At 45.3% G+C, this 17,748-nt stretch overlaps 1 protein-coding gene across 1 annotated transcript in view; it reads left to right on the plus strand.

Moving 5' to 3' along the window:
• The window catches only part of SHCBP1 (SHC binding and spindle associated 1), a 40,350-nt gene extending 23,087 nt beyond the window's left edge, over positions 1-17,263 (plus strand). The window contains exons 9-13 of the mRNA XM_034426438.3: positions 1,546-1,677; positions 13,430-13,548; positions 14,411-14,497; positions 15,783-15,915; positions 16,447-17,263. Of these exons, the coding sequence (XP_034282329.2) occupies positions 1,546-1,677; positions 13,430-13,548; positions 14,411-14,497; positions 15,783-15,915; positions 16,447-16,757 (782 nt within the window). The 3' untranslated portion in view covers positions 16,758-17,263. The remainder of the gene's footprint in view (positions 1-1,545; positions 1,678-13,429; positions 13,549-14,410; positions 14,498-15,782; positions 15,916-16,446) is intronic.
• Positions 17,264-17,748: the final 485 nt, after the last annotated feature.

Here is a 17,748-nt window from a genome sequence, read left to right on the forward strand (position 1 = left end):
GATGGGCCATGAAGTCCTAGGGAAACATATGCATTGAGGTATGGAGATCCCATCAACATGCCTACGATGTCATAGAAGTGCCTTATCACAGCCTGTTAGCACCACCTTATCTGTGTTTTCCCGGGATTGCATGGCCATTGAGGGAGCCCAGGAAAAAGACGATGCTTCTTTAAAAGGTATCTTTTCCCCCAGCTCATCTTACCTTATTTGTTTGGAGGGATTAGCTTTAAGCCGGTGTGTACCTTCAAGGTGTACGGCGTTATAGTTTGGAGATGGTGTGAGCCGTACCTGGGCACATCTGGGGAATATCAATTTAAGGAAAGCTAATTCAAGGGACGGAAAGCCTTTTTAACATTCCTAAGTGGTACATAACAATACCTTCCTGAAAACAACGCTTTAAGCAGATAAGTGATGTTGCACAGATTAAGAAGAGTTGCTTCTTTAATCAAAGAATACAGGTTCCAATAAAGTTGTAATAGTGCTTCTTGAACTTTTGAGTGAAAAAAAAAATTGGTTGCAACATCTTTAAAATTGAGTCATTGTGTGTAATGCACTACCACGATTTTGGACAGAATAATAGAGTTGGATGGGATCTTAGAGGTCTTCGATTCCAACTCCCTGCACAGGAAACCTGATGTCCCACTACTCAGGAAGCCCTATACAGTAGTGGCCAAAATTGTGGAAACCTTTTGGGAAAAGTGTATTTTTGAGATTTGATAGCTAATAACACCACTTTTTGGGGGGAGTTTCAAGATAATCATATTCCACTGAATATGGAATGGCCTGGGAATAACCCAGACCTTAACCCAATTGAAAATCTATGGAGCCGACTAAAAGAAACTTCTTGGTCAAAAGCGACCCAGCAATTAAACCCAGTTAATAGAAGCCATCCTTCAATCTTGGTTTCACATGATAACAGCTGGAGAACTAAAGGACTTGGTTCACTCCATGAGAAGACGTTGTAAGGCCATAATTCATGCTAAAGGTTACCCAGCTAAGTATTAACTGACAGGGTGATAATTTTTGTATATCTCGTTTTTTTCTATGGTGATAATTTTTGTATATCTCGTTTTTTCTACGTGTTTTCTTCTTTATACTGTAACTGCTATTCTAATAGCAAATCCTTCATAAAAATTACCGCATTACATTCTTGATTCAATTATCTTTCCAACGATATATAATTTTATGGTACTACTCCCCCCCAAAAGTGGGGATATTAGCTAGTTTTAGAAAATACACTTTCCCCAAAAGGTTTCCACAATTTTGGCCACTACTGGATGGGCATATGAGACCATTGAATATAGCAGATTTTTCTTTGTAATGCAGATGCATAGAATTACGATGTGTTTTTCACAGTGTGTTTTTCTAGAATAACGCAAAGACCGATGATCACTGTTTAGAATAATCCCTGGCTGTTGAGCATAGAACTAGAGAATATGTCTTTTCTATCCTATATAAGCATAGAACAATGATGAGATAATGTTTCCGGAGATCTAATAACCTACAAAAAGATGCCCTTTTTAAAATTTTTTTATTTTTGCAAAGGCTACGGACTGCCGGATGACATCGTGATAGAAAAGCAAGGGAAGCCACATGCTTTTGTTGACTGTACCGGAAAGGACGTGAAAATCTCTAACCTGAAGCTCATCCAACGTGATACGGAGAAAGGCATTCTGAGTGAGTTTGTTTGAGCTGGCCTGCTGATTTCCCAAGTCAAATGAGGCCTATACAACCAATGGATGTTCTAAGATGTAACAGTATATCTGATAGTAATAACCCTTAGACCTATCTACAGCTTCACTGAGCTTTACAGTCCTCTCTAAGAGGTTTACAGAGTCAGCCACGTGCCCCCAACAATCTGGGTCCTCATTTTACCCACCTCGGAAGGATGGAAGGCTAAGTCAATCTCAAGCTGATCAGGATCGAACTCCTGGCAGTGAGCAGAGTCAGCCTGCAATACTGCATTCTAACCACTGGGATAAAGGAAGGAAGGAAGGAAGGAAGGAAGGAAGGAAGGAAGGAAGGAAGGAAGGAAGGAAGGAAGGAAGGAAAACAGCAAAAGCACTTGGACTTATATACCACTTCACAGTGCTTTTACTGCCCTCTCTAAGTGGTTTACAGTGTCAGCCTATTGCCCCCAATAATCTGGGTCCTCATTTGACCGATCTTGGAAGGGTGGAAGGTTGGGTCAACCTTGAGCCCGTCAGGATCGAACTCCTGGCTGTGGGCAGAGTCAGCCTGCAATACTGCATTGTAACCACTGGGATAAAGGAAGGAAGGAAAATAGCAAAAGCACTTGGACCTATATACCACTTCACAGTGCTTTTACTGCCCTCTCTAAGTGGTTTACAGTGTCAGCCTATTGCCCCCAACAATCTGGGTCCTCATTTGACCGATCTTGGAAGGGTGGAAGGTTGAGTCAACCTTGAGCCCGTCAGGATCGAACTCCTGGCAGTGAGCAGAGTCAGCCTGCAATACTGCATTGTAACCACTGGGATAAAGGAAGGAAGGAAGGAAGGAAAATAGCAAAAGCACTTGGACTTATATACCACTTCACAGTGCTTTTACTGCCCTCTCTAAGTGGTTTACAGTGTCAGCCTATTGCCCCCAACAATCTGGGTCCTCATTTGACCGATCTTGGAAGGGTGGAAGGTTGAGTCAACCTTGAGCCCGTCAGAATTGAACTCCTGGCAGTGAGCAGAGTCAGCCTGCAATACTGCATTCTAACCACTGGGATAAAGGAAGGAAGGAAAGAAGGAAGGAAGGAAGGAAGGAAGGAAGGAAGGAAGGAAGGAAGGAAGGAAGGAAGGAAAATAACAAAAGCACTTGGACTTATGTACCACTTCACAGTGCTTTTACTGCCCTCTCTAAGTGGTTTACAGTGTCAGCCTATTGCCTCCAACAATCTGGGTCCTCATTTGACCGATCTTGGAAGGGTGGAAGGTTGGGTCAACCTTGAGCCCGTCAGGATTGAACTCCTGGCAGTGGGCAGAGTCAGCCTGCAATACTGCATTCTAACCACTGGGATAAAGGAAAGAAGGAAGGAAGGAAGGAAGGAAGGAAGGAAGGAAGGAAGGAAGGAAAGAAAATAGCAAAAGCACTTGGACTTATATACCACTTCACAGTGCTTTTACTGCCCTCTCTAAGTGGTTTACAGTGTCAGCCTATTGCCCCCAACAATCTGGGTCCTCATTTGACCGATCTTGGAAGGGTGGAAGGTTGAGTCAACCTTGAGCCCGTCAGGATCGAACTCCTGGCAGTGAGCAGAGTCAGCCTGCAATACTGCATTCTAACCACTGGGATAAAGGAAGGAAGGAAGGAAGGAAGGAAGGAAGGAAGGAAGGAAGGAAGGAAGGAAGGAAGGAAAGAAAATAGCAAAAGCACTTGGACTTATATACCACTTCACAGTGCTTTTACTGCCCTCTCTAAGTGGTTTACAGTGTCAGCCTATTGCCCCCAATAATCTGGGTCCTCATTTGACTGATCTTGGAAGGGTGGAAGGTTGGGTCAACCTTGAGCCCGTCAGGATCGAACTCCTGGCTGTGGGCAGAGTCAGCCTGCAATACTGCATTCTAACCACTGGGATAAAGGAAGGAAGGAAAATAGCAAAAGCACTTGGACCTATATACCACTTCACAGTGCTTTTACTGCCCTCTCTAAGTGGTTTACAGTGTCAGCCTATTGCCCCCAACAATCTGGGTCCTCATTTGACCGATCTTGGAAGGGTGGAAGGTTGAGTCAACCTTGAGCCCGTCAGGATCGAACTCCTGGCAGTGAGCAGAGTCAGCCTGCAATACTGCATTGTAACCACTGGGATAAAGGAAGGAAGGAAGGAAGGAAAATAGCAAAAGCACTTGGACTTATATACCACTTCACAGTGCTTTTACTGCCCTCTCTAAGTGGTTTACAGTGTCAGCCTATTGCCCCCAACAATCTGGGTCCTCATTTGACCGATCTTGGAAGGGTGGAAGGTTGAGTCAACCTTGAGCCCGTCAGAATTGAACTCCTGGCAGTGAGCAGAGTCAGCCTGCAATACTGCATTCTAACCACTGGGATAAAGGAAGGAAGGAAAGAAGGAAGGAAGGAAGGAAGGAAGGAAGGAAGGAAGGAAGGAAGGAAGGAAGGAAGGAAGGAAGGAAGGAAGGAAGGAAAATAACAAAAGCACTTGGACTTATGTACCACTTCACAGTGCTTTTACTGCCCTCTCTAAGTGGTTTACAGTGTCAGCCTATTGCCTCCAACAATCTGGGTCCTCATTTGACCGATCTTGGAAGGGTGGAAGGTTGGGTCAACCTTGAGCCCGTCAGGATTGAACTCCTGGCAGTGGGCAGAGTCAGCCTGCAATACTGCATTCTAACCACTGGGATAAAGGAAAGAAGGAAGGAAGGAAGGAAGGAAGGAAGGAAGGAAGGAAGGAAGGAAGGAAGGAAGGAAGGAAGGAAGGAAAGAAAATAGCAAAAGCACTTGGACTTATATACCACTTCACAGTGCTTTTACTGCCCTCTCTAAGTGGTTTACAGTGTCAGCCTATTGCCCCCAACAATCTGGGTCCTCATTTGACCGATCTTGGAAGGGTGGAAGGTTGAGTCAACCTTGAGCCCGTCAGGATCGAACTCCTGGCAGTGAGCAGAGTCAGCCTGCAATGCTGCATTGTAACCACTGGGATAAAGGAAGGAAGGAAGGAAGGAAAATAGCAAAAGCACTTGGACTTATATACCACTTCACAGTGCTTTTACTGCCCTCTCTAAGTGGTTTACAGTGTCAGCCTATTGCCCCCAACAATCTGGGTCCTCATTTGACCGATCTTGGAAGGGTGGAAGGTTGAGTCAACCTTGAGCCCGTCAGGATCGAACTCCTGGCAGTGAGCAGAGTCAGCCTGCAATACTGCATTGTAACCACTGGGATAAAGGAAGGAAGGAAGGAAGGAAAATAGCAAAAGCACTTGGACTTATATACCACTTCACAGTGCTTTTACTGCCCTCTCTAAGTGGTTTACAGTGTCAGCCTATTGCCCCCAACAATCTGGGTCCTCATTTGACCGATCTTGGAAGGGTGGAAGGTTGAGTCAACCTTGAGCCTGTCAGGATCGAACTCCTGGCTGTGGGCAGAGTCAGCCTGCAATACTGCATTGTAACCACTGGGATAAAGGAAGGAAGGAAGGAAGGAAAATAGCAAAAGCACTTGGACTTATATACCACTTCACAGTGCTTTTACTGCCCTCTCTAAGTGGTTTACAGTGTCAGCCTATTGCCCCCAACAATCTGGGTCCTCATTTGACCGATCTTGGAAGGGTGGAAGGTTGAGTCAACCTTGAGCCCGTCAGGATCGAACTCCTGGCAGTGAGCAGAGTCAGCCTGCAATACTGCATTGTAACCACTGGGATAAAGGAAGGAAGGAAGGAAGGAAAATAGCAAAAGCACTTGGACTTATATACCACTTCACAGTGCTTTTACTGCCCTCTCTAAGTGGTTTACAGTGTCAGCCTATTGCCCCCAACAATCTGGATCCTCATTTGACCAATCTTGGAAGGGTGGAAGATTGAGTCAACCTTGAGCCCGTCAGGATCGAACTCCTGGCTGTGGGCAGAGTCAGCCTGCAATACTGCATTGTAACCACTGGGATAAAGGAAGGAAGGAAGGAAGGAAAATAGCAAAAGCACTTGGACTTATATACCACTTCACAGTGCTTTTACTGCCCTCTCTAAGTGGTTTACAGTGTCAGCCTATTGCCCCCAACAATCTGGGTCCTCATTTGACCAATCTTGGAAGGGTGGAAGGTTGAGTCAACCTTGAGCCCGTCAGGATCGAACTCCTGGCTGTGGGCAGAGTCAGCCTGCAATACTGCATTGTAACCACTGGGATAAAGGAAGGAAGGAAGGAAGGAAAATAGCAAAAGCACTTGGACTTATATACCACTTCACAGTGCTTTTACTGCCCTCTCTAAGTGGTTTACAGTGTCAGCCTATTGCCCCCAACAATCTGGGTCCTCATTTGACCGATCTTGGAAGGGTGGAAGGTTGAGTCAACCTTGAGCCTGTCAGGATCGAACTCCTGGCTGTGGGCAGAGTCAGCCTGCAATACTGCATTGTAACCACTGGGATAAAGGAAGGAAGGAAGGAAGGAAAATAGCAAAAGCACTTGGACTTATATACCACTTCACAGTGCTTTTACTGCCCTCTCTAAGTGGTTTACAGTGTCAGCCTATTGCCCCCAACAATCTGGGTCCTCATTTGACCGATCTTGGAAGGGTGGAAGGTTGAGTCAACCTTGAGCCCGTCAGGATCGAACTCCTGGCAGTGAGCAGAGTCAGCCTGCAATACTGCATTGTAACCACTGGGATAAAGGAAGGAAGGAAGGAAGGAAGGAAGGAAGGAAGGAAGGAAGGAAGGAAGGAAGGAAGGAAAATAGCAAAAGCACTTGGACTTATATACCACTTCACAGTGCTTTTACTGCCCTCTCTAAGTGGTTTACAGTGTCAGCCTATTGCCCCCAACAATCTGGATCCTCATTTGACCAATCTTGGAAGGGTGGAAGGTTGGGTCAACCTTGAGCCCGTCAGGATCGAACTCCTGGCAGTGAGCAGAGTCAGCCTGCAATACTGCATTCTAACCACTGGGATAAAGGAAGGAAGGAAGGAAGGAAGGAAGGAAGGAAGGAAGGAAGGAAGGAAGGAAGGAAGGAAGGAAGGAAAATAGCAAAAGCACTTGGACTTATATACCACTTCACAGTGCTTTTACTGCCCTCTCTAAGTGGTTTACAGTGTCAGCCTATTGCCCCCAACAATCTGGATCCTCATTTGACCAATCTTGGAAGGGTGGAAGGTTGGGTCAACCTTGAGCCCGTCAGGATCGAACTCCTGGCAGTGAGCAGAGTCAGCCTGCAATACTGCATTCTAACCACTGGGATAAAGGAAGGAAGGAAGGAAGGAAGGAAGGAAGGAAGGAAGGAAGGAAGGAAGGAAGGAAGGAAGGAAAATAGCAAAAGCACTTGGACTTATATACCACTTCACAGCGCTTTTACTGCCCTCTCTAAGTGGTTTACAGTGTCAGCCTATTGCCCCCAACAATCTGGGTCCTCATTTGACCAATCTTGGAAGGGTGGAAGGTTGAGTCAACCTTGAGCCCGTCAGGATCGAACTCCTGGCAGTGAGCAGAGTCAGCCTGCAATGCTGCATTGTAACCACTGGGATAAAGGAAGGAAGGAAGGAAGGAAAATAGCAAAAGCACTTGGACTTATATACCACTTCACAGTGCTTTTACTGCCCTCTCTAAGTGGTTTACAGTGTCAGCCTATTGCCCCCAACAATCTGGGTCCTCATTTGACCGATCTTGGAAGGGTGGAAGGTTGAGTCAACCTTGAGCCCGTCAGGATCGAACTCCTGGCAGTGAGCAGAGTCAGCCTGCAATACTGCATTGTAACCACTGGGATAAAGGAAGGAAGGAAGGAAGGAAAATAGCAAAAGCACTTGGACTTATATACCACTTCACAGTGCTTTTACTGCCCTCTCTAAGTGGTTTACAGTGTCAGCCTATTGCCCCCAACAATCTGGATCCTCATTTGACCAATCTTGGAAGAGTGGAAGATTGAGTCAACCTTGAGCCCGTCAGGATCGAACTCCTGGCAGTGAGCAGAGTCAGCCTGCAATACTGCATTCTAACCACTGGGATAAAGGAAGGAAGGAAGGAAGGAAAATAGCAAAAGCACTTGGACTTATATACCACTTCACAGTGCTTTTACTGCCCTCTCTAAGTGGTTTACAGTGTCAGCCTATTGCCCCCAACAATCTGGGTCCTCATTTGACCAATCTTGGAAGGGTGGAAGGTTGAGTCAACCTTGAGCCCGTCAGGATCGAACTCCTGGCTGTGGGCAGAGTCAGCCTGCAATACTGCATTGTAACCACTGGGATAAAGGAAGGAAGGAAGGAAGGAAAATAGCAAAAGCACTTGGACTTATATACCACTTCACAGTGCTTTTACTGCCCTCTCTAAGTGGTTTACAGTGTCAGCCTATTGCCCCCAACAATCTGGGTCCTCATTTGACCGATCTTGGAAGGGTGGAAGGTTGAGTCAACCTTGAGCCTGTCAGGATCGAACTCCTGGCTGTGGGCAGAGTCAGCCTGCAATACTGCATTGTAACCACTGGGATAAAGGAAGGAAGGAAGGAAGGAAAATAGCAAAAGCACTTGGACTTATATACCACTTCACAGTGCTTTTACTGCCCTCTCTAAGTGGTTTACAGTGTCAGCCTATTGCCCCCAACAATCTGGGTCCTCATTTGACCGATCTTGGAAGGGTGGAAGGTTGAGTCAACCTTGAGCCCGTCAGGATCGAACTCCTGGCAGTGAGCAGAGTCAGCCTGCAATACTGCATTGTAACCACTGGGATAAAGGAAGGAAGGAAGGAAGGAAGGAAGGAAGGAAGGAAGGAAGGAAGGAAGGAAGGAAGGAAGGAAGGAAGGAAGGAAGGAAAATAGCAAAAGCACTTGGACTTATATACCACTTCACAGTGCTTTTACTGCCCTCTCTAAGTGGTTTACAGTGTCAGCCTATTGCCCCCAACAATCTGGATCCTCATTTGACCAATCTTGGAAGGGTGGAAGGTTGGGTCAACCTTGAGCCCGTCAGGATCGAACTCCTGGCAGTGAGCAGAGTCAGCCTGCAATACTGCATTCTAACCACTGGGATAAAGGAAGGAAGGAAGGAAGGAAGGAAGGAAGGAAGGAAGGAAGGAAGGAAGGAAGGAAAATAGCAAAAGCACTTGGACTTATATACCACTTCACAGTGCTTTTACTGCCCTCTCTAAGTGGTTTACAGTGTCAGCCTATTGCCCCCAACAATCTGGATCCTCATTTGACCAATCTTGGAAGGGTGGAAGGTTGGGTCAACCTTGAGCCCGTCAGGATCGAACTCCTGGCAGTGAGCAGAGTCAGCCTGCAATACTGCATTCTAACCACTGGGATAAAGGAAGGAAGGAAGGAAGGAAGGAAGGAAGGAAGGAAGGAAGGAAGGAAGGAAGGAAGGAAGGAAGGAAAATAGCAAAAGCACTTGGACTTATATACCACTTCACAGTGCTTTTACTGCCCTCTCTAAGTGGTTTACAGTGTCAGCCTATTGCCCCCAACAATCTGGGTCCTCATTTGACCGATCTTGGAAGGGTGGAAGGTTGAGTCAACCTTGAGCCCGTCAGGATCGAACTCCTGGCAGTGAGCAGAGTCAGCCTGCAATACTGCATTGTAACCACTGGGATAAAGGAAGGAAGGAAGGAAGGAAAATAGCAAAAGCACTTGGACTTATATACCACTTCACAGTGCTTTTACTGCCCTCTCTAAGTGGTTTACAGTGTCAGCCTATTGCCCCCAACAATCTGGATCCTCATTTGACCAATCTTGGAAGGGTGGAAGATTGAGTCAACCTTGAGCCCGTCAGGATCGAACTCCTGGCAGTGAGCAGAGTCAGCCTGCAATACTGCATTCTAACCACTGGGATAAAGGAAGGAAGGAAGGAAGGAAAATAGCAAAAGCACTTGGACTTATATACCACTTCACAGTGCTTTTACTGCCCTCTCTAAGTGGTTTACAGTGTCAGCCTATTGCCCCCAACAATCTGGGTCCTCATTTGACCAATCTTGGAAGGGTGGAAGGTTGAGTCAACCTTGAGCCCGTCAGGATCGAACTCCTGGCTGTGGGCAGAGTCAGCCTGCAATACTGCATTGTAACCACTGGGATAAAGGAAGGAAGGAAGGAAGGAAAATAGCAAAAGCACTTGGACTTATATACCACTTCACAGTGCTTTTACTGCCCTCTCTAAGTGGTTTACAGTGTCAGCCTATTGCCCCCAACAATCTGGGTCCTCATTTGACCGATCTTGGAAGGGTGGAAGGTTGAGTCAACCTTGAGCCTGTCAGGATCGAACTCCTGGCTGTGGGCAGAGTCAGCCTGCAATACTGCATTGTAACCACTGGGATAAAGGAAGGAAGGAAGGAAGGAAAATAGCAAAAGCACTTGGACTTATATACCACTTCACAGTGCTTTTACTGCCCTCTCTAAGTGGTTTACAGTGTCAGCCTATTGCCCCCAACAATCTGGGTCCTCATTTGACCGATCTTGGAAGGGTGGAAGGTTGAGTCAACCTTGAGCCCGTCAGGATCGAACTCCTGGCAGTGAGCAGAGTCAGCCTGCAATACTGCATTGTAACCACTGGGATAAAGGAAGGAAGGAAGGAAGGAAGGAAGGAAGGAAGGAAGGAAGGAAGGAAGGAAGGAAGGAAGGAAGGAAGGAAGGAAAATAGCAAAAGCACTTGGACTTATATACCACTTCACAGTGCTTTTACTGCCCTCTCTAAGTGGTTTACAGTGTCAGCCTATTGCCCCCAACAATCTGGATCCTCATTTGACCAATCTTGGAAGGGTGGAAGGTTGGGTCAACCTTGAGCCCGTCAGGATCGAACTCCTGGCAGTGAGCAGAGTCAGCCTGCAATACTGCATTCTAACCACTGGGATAAAGGAAGGAAGGAAGGAAGGAAGGAAGGAAGGAAGGAAGGAAGGAAGGAAGGAAGGAAGGAAGGAAAATAGCAAAAGCACTTGGACTTATATACCACTTCACAGTGCTTTTACTGCCCTCTCTAAGTGGTTTACAGTGTCAGCCTATTGCCCCCAACAATCTGGATCCTCATTTGACCAATCTTGGAAGGGTGGAAGGTTGGGTCAACCTTGAGCCCGTCAGGATCGAACTCCTGGCAGTGAGCAGAGTCAGCCTGCAATACTGCATTCTAACCACTGGGATAAAGGAAGGAAGGAAGGAAGGAAGGAAGGAAGGAAGGAAGGAAGGAAGGAAGGAAGGAAGGAAGGAAGGAAAATAGCAAAAGCACTTGGACTTATATACCACTTCACAGTGCTTTTACTGCCCTCTCTAAGTGGTTTACAGTGTCAGCCTATTGCCCCCAACAATCTGGGTCCTCATTTGACCGATCTTGGAAGGGTGGAAGGTTGAGTCAACCTTGAGCCCGTCAGGATCGAACTCCTGGCAGTGGGCAGAGTCAGCCTGCAATACTGCATTCTAACCACTGAGCCACCATGGGTCTATTATATAGGCGTTATCGTCTGCTGGCTAACCTGTAACAAAAGCCACCAGGAGAGAATAGCGCCCAAGCAGCACTCACTGGCACCCTTAAATTGGTTGCTGACTTCTCTAGTAAAGTTAATGCACTGGGTTTGCTAAACTAGCACAAAGCTAGTTTACCTAACGATCAAATTTTTTTTTTAAAAAAAATGGCAAGGTTAAAAAAATAAACCAACGGGAACAGATTTGCAAGAAGAAAAAGCTCAGGAAAAAAAGTGGAAGTGTAAGGAAGAGAAAAAAAAAAAGAAAGAAAACTGGAAAAAGAATGACTTCCAACTTTCTTTGGTAGAGATAAAAGTAAAAAGAATACACAAAACTCTTCTAGGATTGACAGACAATGCTATAGAAAATGGAATCAAGGGCAAGAGCCACCAAGTATAGCATGTTGTAGAAATGCATTTGTTAGGGTTTTTTAAAAAAACAAACAAAAAAAACCAGACTGGTTGTCTGAATGCAGTCTTTGTTTTGTACACAGAGAAATATTCCAATGGTAGACAATACATTTAACTCAGGGTTGAACTGTGGAACCCTTGATATTCTCTGAAACTGGCTGTTTGTTTGCAACCAAGTACTCTTGATCAGGAGTGAAATCCAGCAGGTTCTGGCAGGTTCTGGAGAACCGGTAGTGGAAATTTTGAGTAGTTCAGAGAACTGGCAAATACCACCTCTGGCTGGTCCCAGAGTGGGGTGGGAATGGAGATTTTGCAGTATCCTTCCCCTGGAGTGGGGTGGGAATGGAGATTTTGCAGTGTCCTTTCCCTGGAGTGGGGAGGGAATTGAGATTTTGCAGTATCCTTTCCCTGGAGTGGGGAGGAAATGGAGATTTTGCAGTATCCTTCCCCTGGAGTGGGGTGGGAATGGAGATTTTGCAGTGTCTTTTCCCTGGAGTTGGATGGGAATGGAGATTTTGCAGTATCCTTCCCCTGGAGTGGGGAGGGAATGGAGATTTTGCAGTATCCTTCCCCTGCCACGCCCACCAAGCCACACCACACCCACCAAGCCACGCCCACCGAACTGGTAGTAAAAAAATGTGAATTTCACCCCTGCTCTTGAAGTTACCAACTCTGGTAACAAAGCAATTGCAAGCAAACAACTAAGGTCAGAGAAGATCCAGGACTCCACAGAGAAATATATTTGAGGATCGCATCCATTGGGTAACGCCTGCTTCTTGATTATACCGTAATATTCAGAATTAAAAAGTTTTAGGGTATCCATTGTTCTAATTTTATTGCATTCCCCTTTTCCTGTGCATTTCTTTTCCATGTTAATAATATTGATTTTATGTGCCTTGCTAAGACAGACAAACGGGATGCGTTTTCTTAGTTTGATGTTCAAAGTTTCTTTAAAAGACTTTGTTTCCTAATGGGGACCTGCCACCTCTCTTGTCCTCTTTTTCTTCCTCCCTCCCTCCCCCCCCCAAATTTAATGAATTTTCGTTAGCTGTGTCCCTCTGCCTTTTGAAGAAGGTGATAATTAACACTTCATCATCTGAGATGTGGATTTGAATAACAAATGCTCCATGGGCTAGCAAGATAATTTCAGCACCTTTTATGTGAAAATATATTCACTCACCAAAAATATATATATATATAATAATAATAATTGGGGAGGGGGTGCTTGAGCCACCCTTGAAGAAAGTTATTAATTGCTTGCCCCTAATATATTCTTTAACAGAGTAAATTTATACATTGTGTCCTTTTCAAAAAAAGAAAAAAAAAGTTAGTGTTGAATATGAGCTTCTGGCATTTCGATGCGAGAAAATCAAGAACTGGTCTAAAACTTCGCCACGAAATGCTTCTTTCATTCTCAAAGGTTCCTTTCTCCATCTTTGTAGTCTCCAAAGCGTTGGGCAACCAGCCTCCTGCAAATTAAAGATTTGGGGAGTAGCAGCCCAATAGTTCAAAGATTTATCATTAATTTTTTTTTTTAACTGACTTGTTTAGAATAACGCTGCTCTGTTTCTTCGTACGAGACTTCGGAAAGCCCGTGCGTTGATTGCTACTTTTATCATCAAGAAATGATTGCGCTCATTGATTTTTAATCAAAGCATGTGTCATCCACAAAAGAACTTGCCTACCGGCTTGTGCAACTCAACATGCACCTGGGCCTTTGTGTTTCGAGACCAATTATCCAATGGATGGCTGCGTTTGTGCAAATCAGCCTCCGTTGACTTAAGCATGAATTGAGGTACCCGAGAAAAGATGTTTTGCTGAAGCATTTCGGAATTCCTTGTTTGTGCTCGCCGGGAAATTTTTTTTGCCTTTGAAGTCTTGTTTGTGCGCCCACAAATTCAAGAGCACAATGTCTTTTTGCAGGTGTTCATCAAGGAAGGACTACTCTGGAAAACTGCGTGTTGCAGTGCGGAGTTACTGGAGTTGCGGTCCGGACATCTGCCGAGTTCTTAATGAAGAACTCTGACCTGTATGGGGCGAAGGTAGGAAGGGATATTTCCATTCGTTGGTTGTCTTCCTTCCCAGAGCATCAAAGAGCTTCTATGAATCCATCACTGTAGATTTTATTTATTTATTTATTTAATTGAATTTCTATACCGCCCTACTCCCGAAGGACTCAGGGCGGTGCACAGCCATAAAATAAAACACATAGATATACAAAATTTAAAATCAAATAAAATGAATTAAATAAATTTGGCTGAATTAGTACCCATAATTTAAGATACCCATTTTTTAAAATACATTAAGAATTTAAAAATTTAAAATTTACACTTAAAAGGGAGAAGATTTAGGCGAGGCCAGATTGATGAAATAAAAACGTCTTCAACTCGCGGCGGAAGGTGCGCAGATCCGGAATCCTCCGTATCTCTGGGGGGAGATGACACCTCTTACCAAAAAAAGATGGATTGACAACAAATAAAGTGTTCAAATAAAAGAGACCTGGGTTACTAAAACCATCGATGGCACATTGCAAAATCTGGCAGAAATCCAAGAATGAATATCTTGATAGCTCTATGCATGTTTGTTGAGAAATAGCTCTTGCTGTGTTCAGAAGGTCTTAGTTGCTAGTGATGTAACCATAGGTCAAGGTAAAGGTTCCCTTCACACATACATGCTAGTCGTTCCCGACTCTAGGGGGCGGTGCTCATCTCCGTTTCAAAGCTGAAGAGCCAGTGCTGTCCGAAGATGTCTCCGTGGTCATGTGGCCGGCATGACTTACCAAACAGTCCTCATTGGCTGATCTGTTGCTATGCCCTATTCCAGTTCATGAATATACTCTGACCATATGGTCTCTCCTATTTTTTGACCTGCTTCGTAACCGTTTCTTCTCCTCTTATATTTCAGGGTGCTGGGATTGAAATCCACCCAGGCAGCACCTGCATTTTGACGGGGAATGGGCTACACCATTGTCGAGAAGGAATCCTCATCAAGGTGTGTTCTAGCTCGAGAGTTGAGTACCTTAAAAAAATACACTGCACTTGAGTCTGTGGTTGAAAACGATTGTTTAGCTATTCTGGTTTTTCCTCTCGTTTTAACAATCTCCCCCCGAATTTAAAAAAAAAAAAAAAAACCTGCAAAGAACCAGGAATGGAAGCATATGGCAAATTGGCTCCTTTGCAAACACCCAATGTCATTGCATTTTGTTCGTTTTGCGAAGTAAAAAGTTTTGTGTTTTTTCCATCGTATAGTAACTCTTTACGGTGCCCTCGGTTTTATTACTTCTTACTTCTTCGGTTTGCGTATTGCAAACCGAAACTGGAGTCGTTGTAAAATTCCACGAATGAGAATTGATTGGATATTCATTGTGCAATTAAAAAGTTCTCAACGTTTCTGTACCTAAAAGCAAGGGGGAAAAAAATCCACTGGTAGGAAGATAGAATTTTTATTGGGTTATTTCCCTGTGAGATCAAAAGAGTGTGTTTGGTGAATCTCTCCTTCCCTTTGTCCTCACTAAAGACCCTGAAGCTAGTTTGGGCTGAAAGAGAGAGAAATTGTTCCAAGGTCACCCAATAACCTCCATGATCAAGCTAGGATTAGATCATGGCTCTCTTCTGTCCAGATTTGATAAAAACAACATTGCACAATACTGCAGAACCGATTAGGAAATTAGGAGGAGGATTCCAGAGGCTGCTTTCTGTACTTCTGGTTAACATCTGGATGGCAGATGTTGGCAGGATGATGAATAAAGGCAAAGGTTCCCCTCGCACATATGTGCTAGTCGTTCCTGACTCTAGGGGGCGGTGCTCATCTCCGTTTCAAAGCCGAAGAGCCAGCGCTGTCCGAAGACATCTCCGTGGTCATGTGGCCGGCATGACTCAATGCCAAAGGTGCACAGAACGCTGTTACCTTCCCACAAAGATGGTCCCTATTTTTCTACTTACATTTTTAGGTGCTTTTGAACTGCTAGGTTGGCAGAAGCTGGGACAAGTAATGGGAGCTCACCCCGTTACGCGGCACTAGGGATTCAAACCGCTGAACTGCCGACCTTTTGATCGATAACCTCAGCGTCTTAGCTTCTGAGCCACCGTGTCCCTTTAGGATGGAGAATAGCCCTAGCCTTTGTTATTGGTTCTTTGCTCTCCATAAAGTCATTGCATGTGGGCCTTCAGCTTTCCGTCTGCAGATAATTTGTAAAGTAGTCTTCTCAGAACCTTTGCACTGGATAAATCTCATGCAGTGCTCTCCCCCCCCCTTCTCTCTCTCTCTCTGCTTTTAGAACTTTTTGGATGAGCAATTTGACGTGCCCAAGATAACCATGAAGAACAATGTGATACACAATAATGAAGGCTATGGTGTGTTACTGATGAAACCTAAAGAGGCTAGTGAGGTCACGCCAGAAAGCACGTCAGGTATGGTTTTATAGATGTTATTTACAGTACGGGCAATTGAACGGCATGGTGGCCTGGAGGTGGAGCTCTCGCCTCACAATCAGGAGGCTGTGAGTTCGATCCTTGGTAGCAGCAGATATTTCTCTCTTTGGACACAAAGGGGAAAAATATCTGCTGTGAGCTCTGTGTAGGCGTCGGGAAGGGCATCCGACCAGTAAATGCTCATCTCCATTCAGCCGCTTCGACTTCACCCCGATTCAAGGGATTAAAAAAATTTACAGTACAGGCAAATCCATCAGCATTGCCATTAAGCTTGCAGAAAGGGCATGGTGCATGCATGGTATAGTTTGCAATGTAGCCTAAGCCGCTGTTTTCATACTGCAACAGTTCGGTTCCCCAATGCACTAAATCAGAACCAACCAATCAAACCGTATTATGGCCCAGCAGTGTGATAAATGAATCCATTGTAGATCAAGTCAAATGCTGTGAATCATAGACTGACTTTCACCAACAAACGGTCAAATCAATTTGGTGTCGCTATTTCTGATTTAGAACAGCCGAAAGAGAGCGCGTCCGCTGAAGATGCCATCACTGAGATCTGTGAAGGTCCTCATGAATTGGATTGTGGTGAAGTGGACCCTTACGGAAGAGACGATGACGACAATGAGGGAGAAGGCAATTTTCAGATTTCAAAGGAGCTTTGGGCCACCTCGCTGAAGAAGAAGCAGCTGTGCCAAAAGAGACTGAGCCAGTTGGAGATCCCAGAGGCAGACAGCCAGACGTCTCAGGAGATGTTTGTGTCCATCCTGGGCAACCAGTTCAAGCGTAACGGGAAAGGGTGCTTTGGAACCTTCCTTTATTGACTTTCCGAATTATATTATCAACCCAACAAGAATAACCAGCCAGCTAAGCACTGACACTTTCCAGAATAGCTAAAACTATTTTTTTTAAAAAAAACTGTTTTTTTTAAAAAAAATTAGTTTAAACCTGGTTATATATTCCTGTTTCACTGTGTCCTTCGTGTGTTCTTTTCAGCAGTGGGTGTTGGGCTTCGCAGCAGTGAAATGCGTGTGTTGGCTTGGAGCAAGTTTTGAAGCCATAACTTGAAAGTTGAAAGCTCTCCCATGAGCCTCCCCGAAGGGAGAAGCTTCATCCTTATTGGCTCTGTGTATCCGTTTATTATTATACTATTTATATCTAACATCGATCACCTCGTTTTAAAAATAAAATAAAGCTCTGTACGTTTAAAGGGAGACTGTTGGCGCTGCCCTTCTACCTTGGGACTGCGGGTAAAATGAACATTTGTTGTTTGAGTAATGACTGGGTGTCGGTTTCAGCTACATTGAGTAAACCTTTGTATTTAGCAAAATTGTCCTCTTGCATTACTTGTCCGGTTGATTGGGCGTGCAGGAAGCTGTTTATTTTGCTCTTTGCTCTCCAGTTTATCTCTGCCTAGCATTGAAATCCCTAATTCAGTGATAGCTAACCTTTTCTGGATTGAGTGCCCAAAGCGCGTGGGCACCTGTGCAAATTTACGCATGCACCCAAACCTCCAAAATGTAATGCGTGTGCAGCCCCCACACATGCGCCCCACCCTTGCACATGCACACACAGCCCCCTGTGCATCATCCCATCCCCATGTGTGCCCCCTGCACACCCCTGCCTCCCCACGCATGCGCGTGTGCCCCACCACATGCCCTACTCCCCAGCGCATGCATGGGAGAGACCCAAAGACGAGTTGGCTGGCAGGTGGCAAGCACGCATGCGCAGCGGAGCTGAACTGTGGCGATGGCTTGCGTGCCCACAGAGAGGGCGCTGAGTGCCACCTCTGGCACGTGTGCCATAGGTTCGCCA

Source organism: Pantherophis guttatus, chromosome 11 (genome assembly GCF_059756535.1).
Source record: "Pantherophis guttatus breed Tessera chromosome 11, ASM5975653v1, whole genome shotgun sequence".
In the NCBI taxonomy this organism is placed as follows: domain Eukaryota; kingdom Metazoa; phylum Chordata; class Lepidosauria; order Squamata; family Colubridae; genus Pantherophis; species Pantherophis guttatus.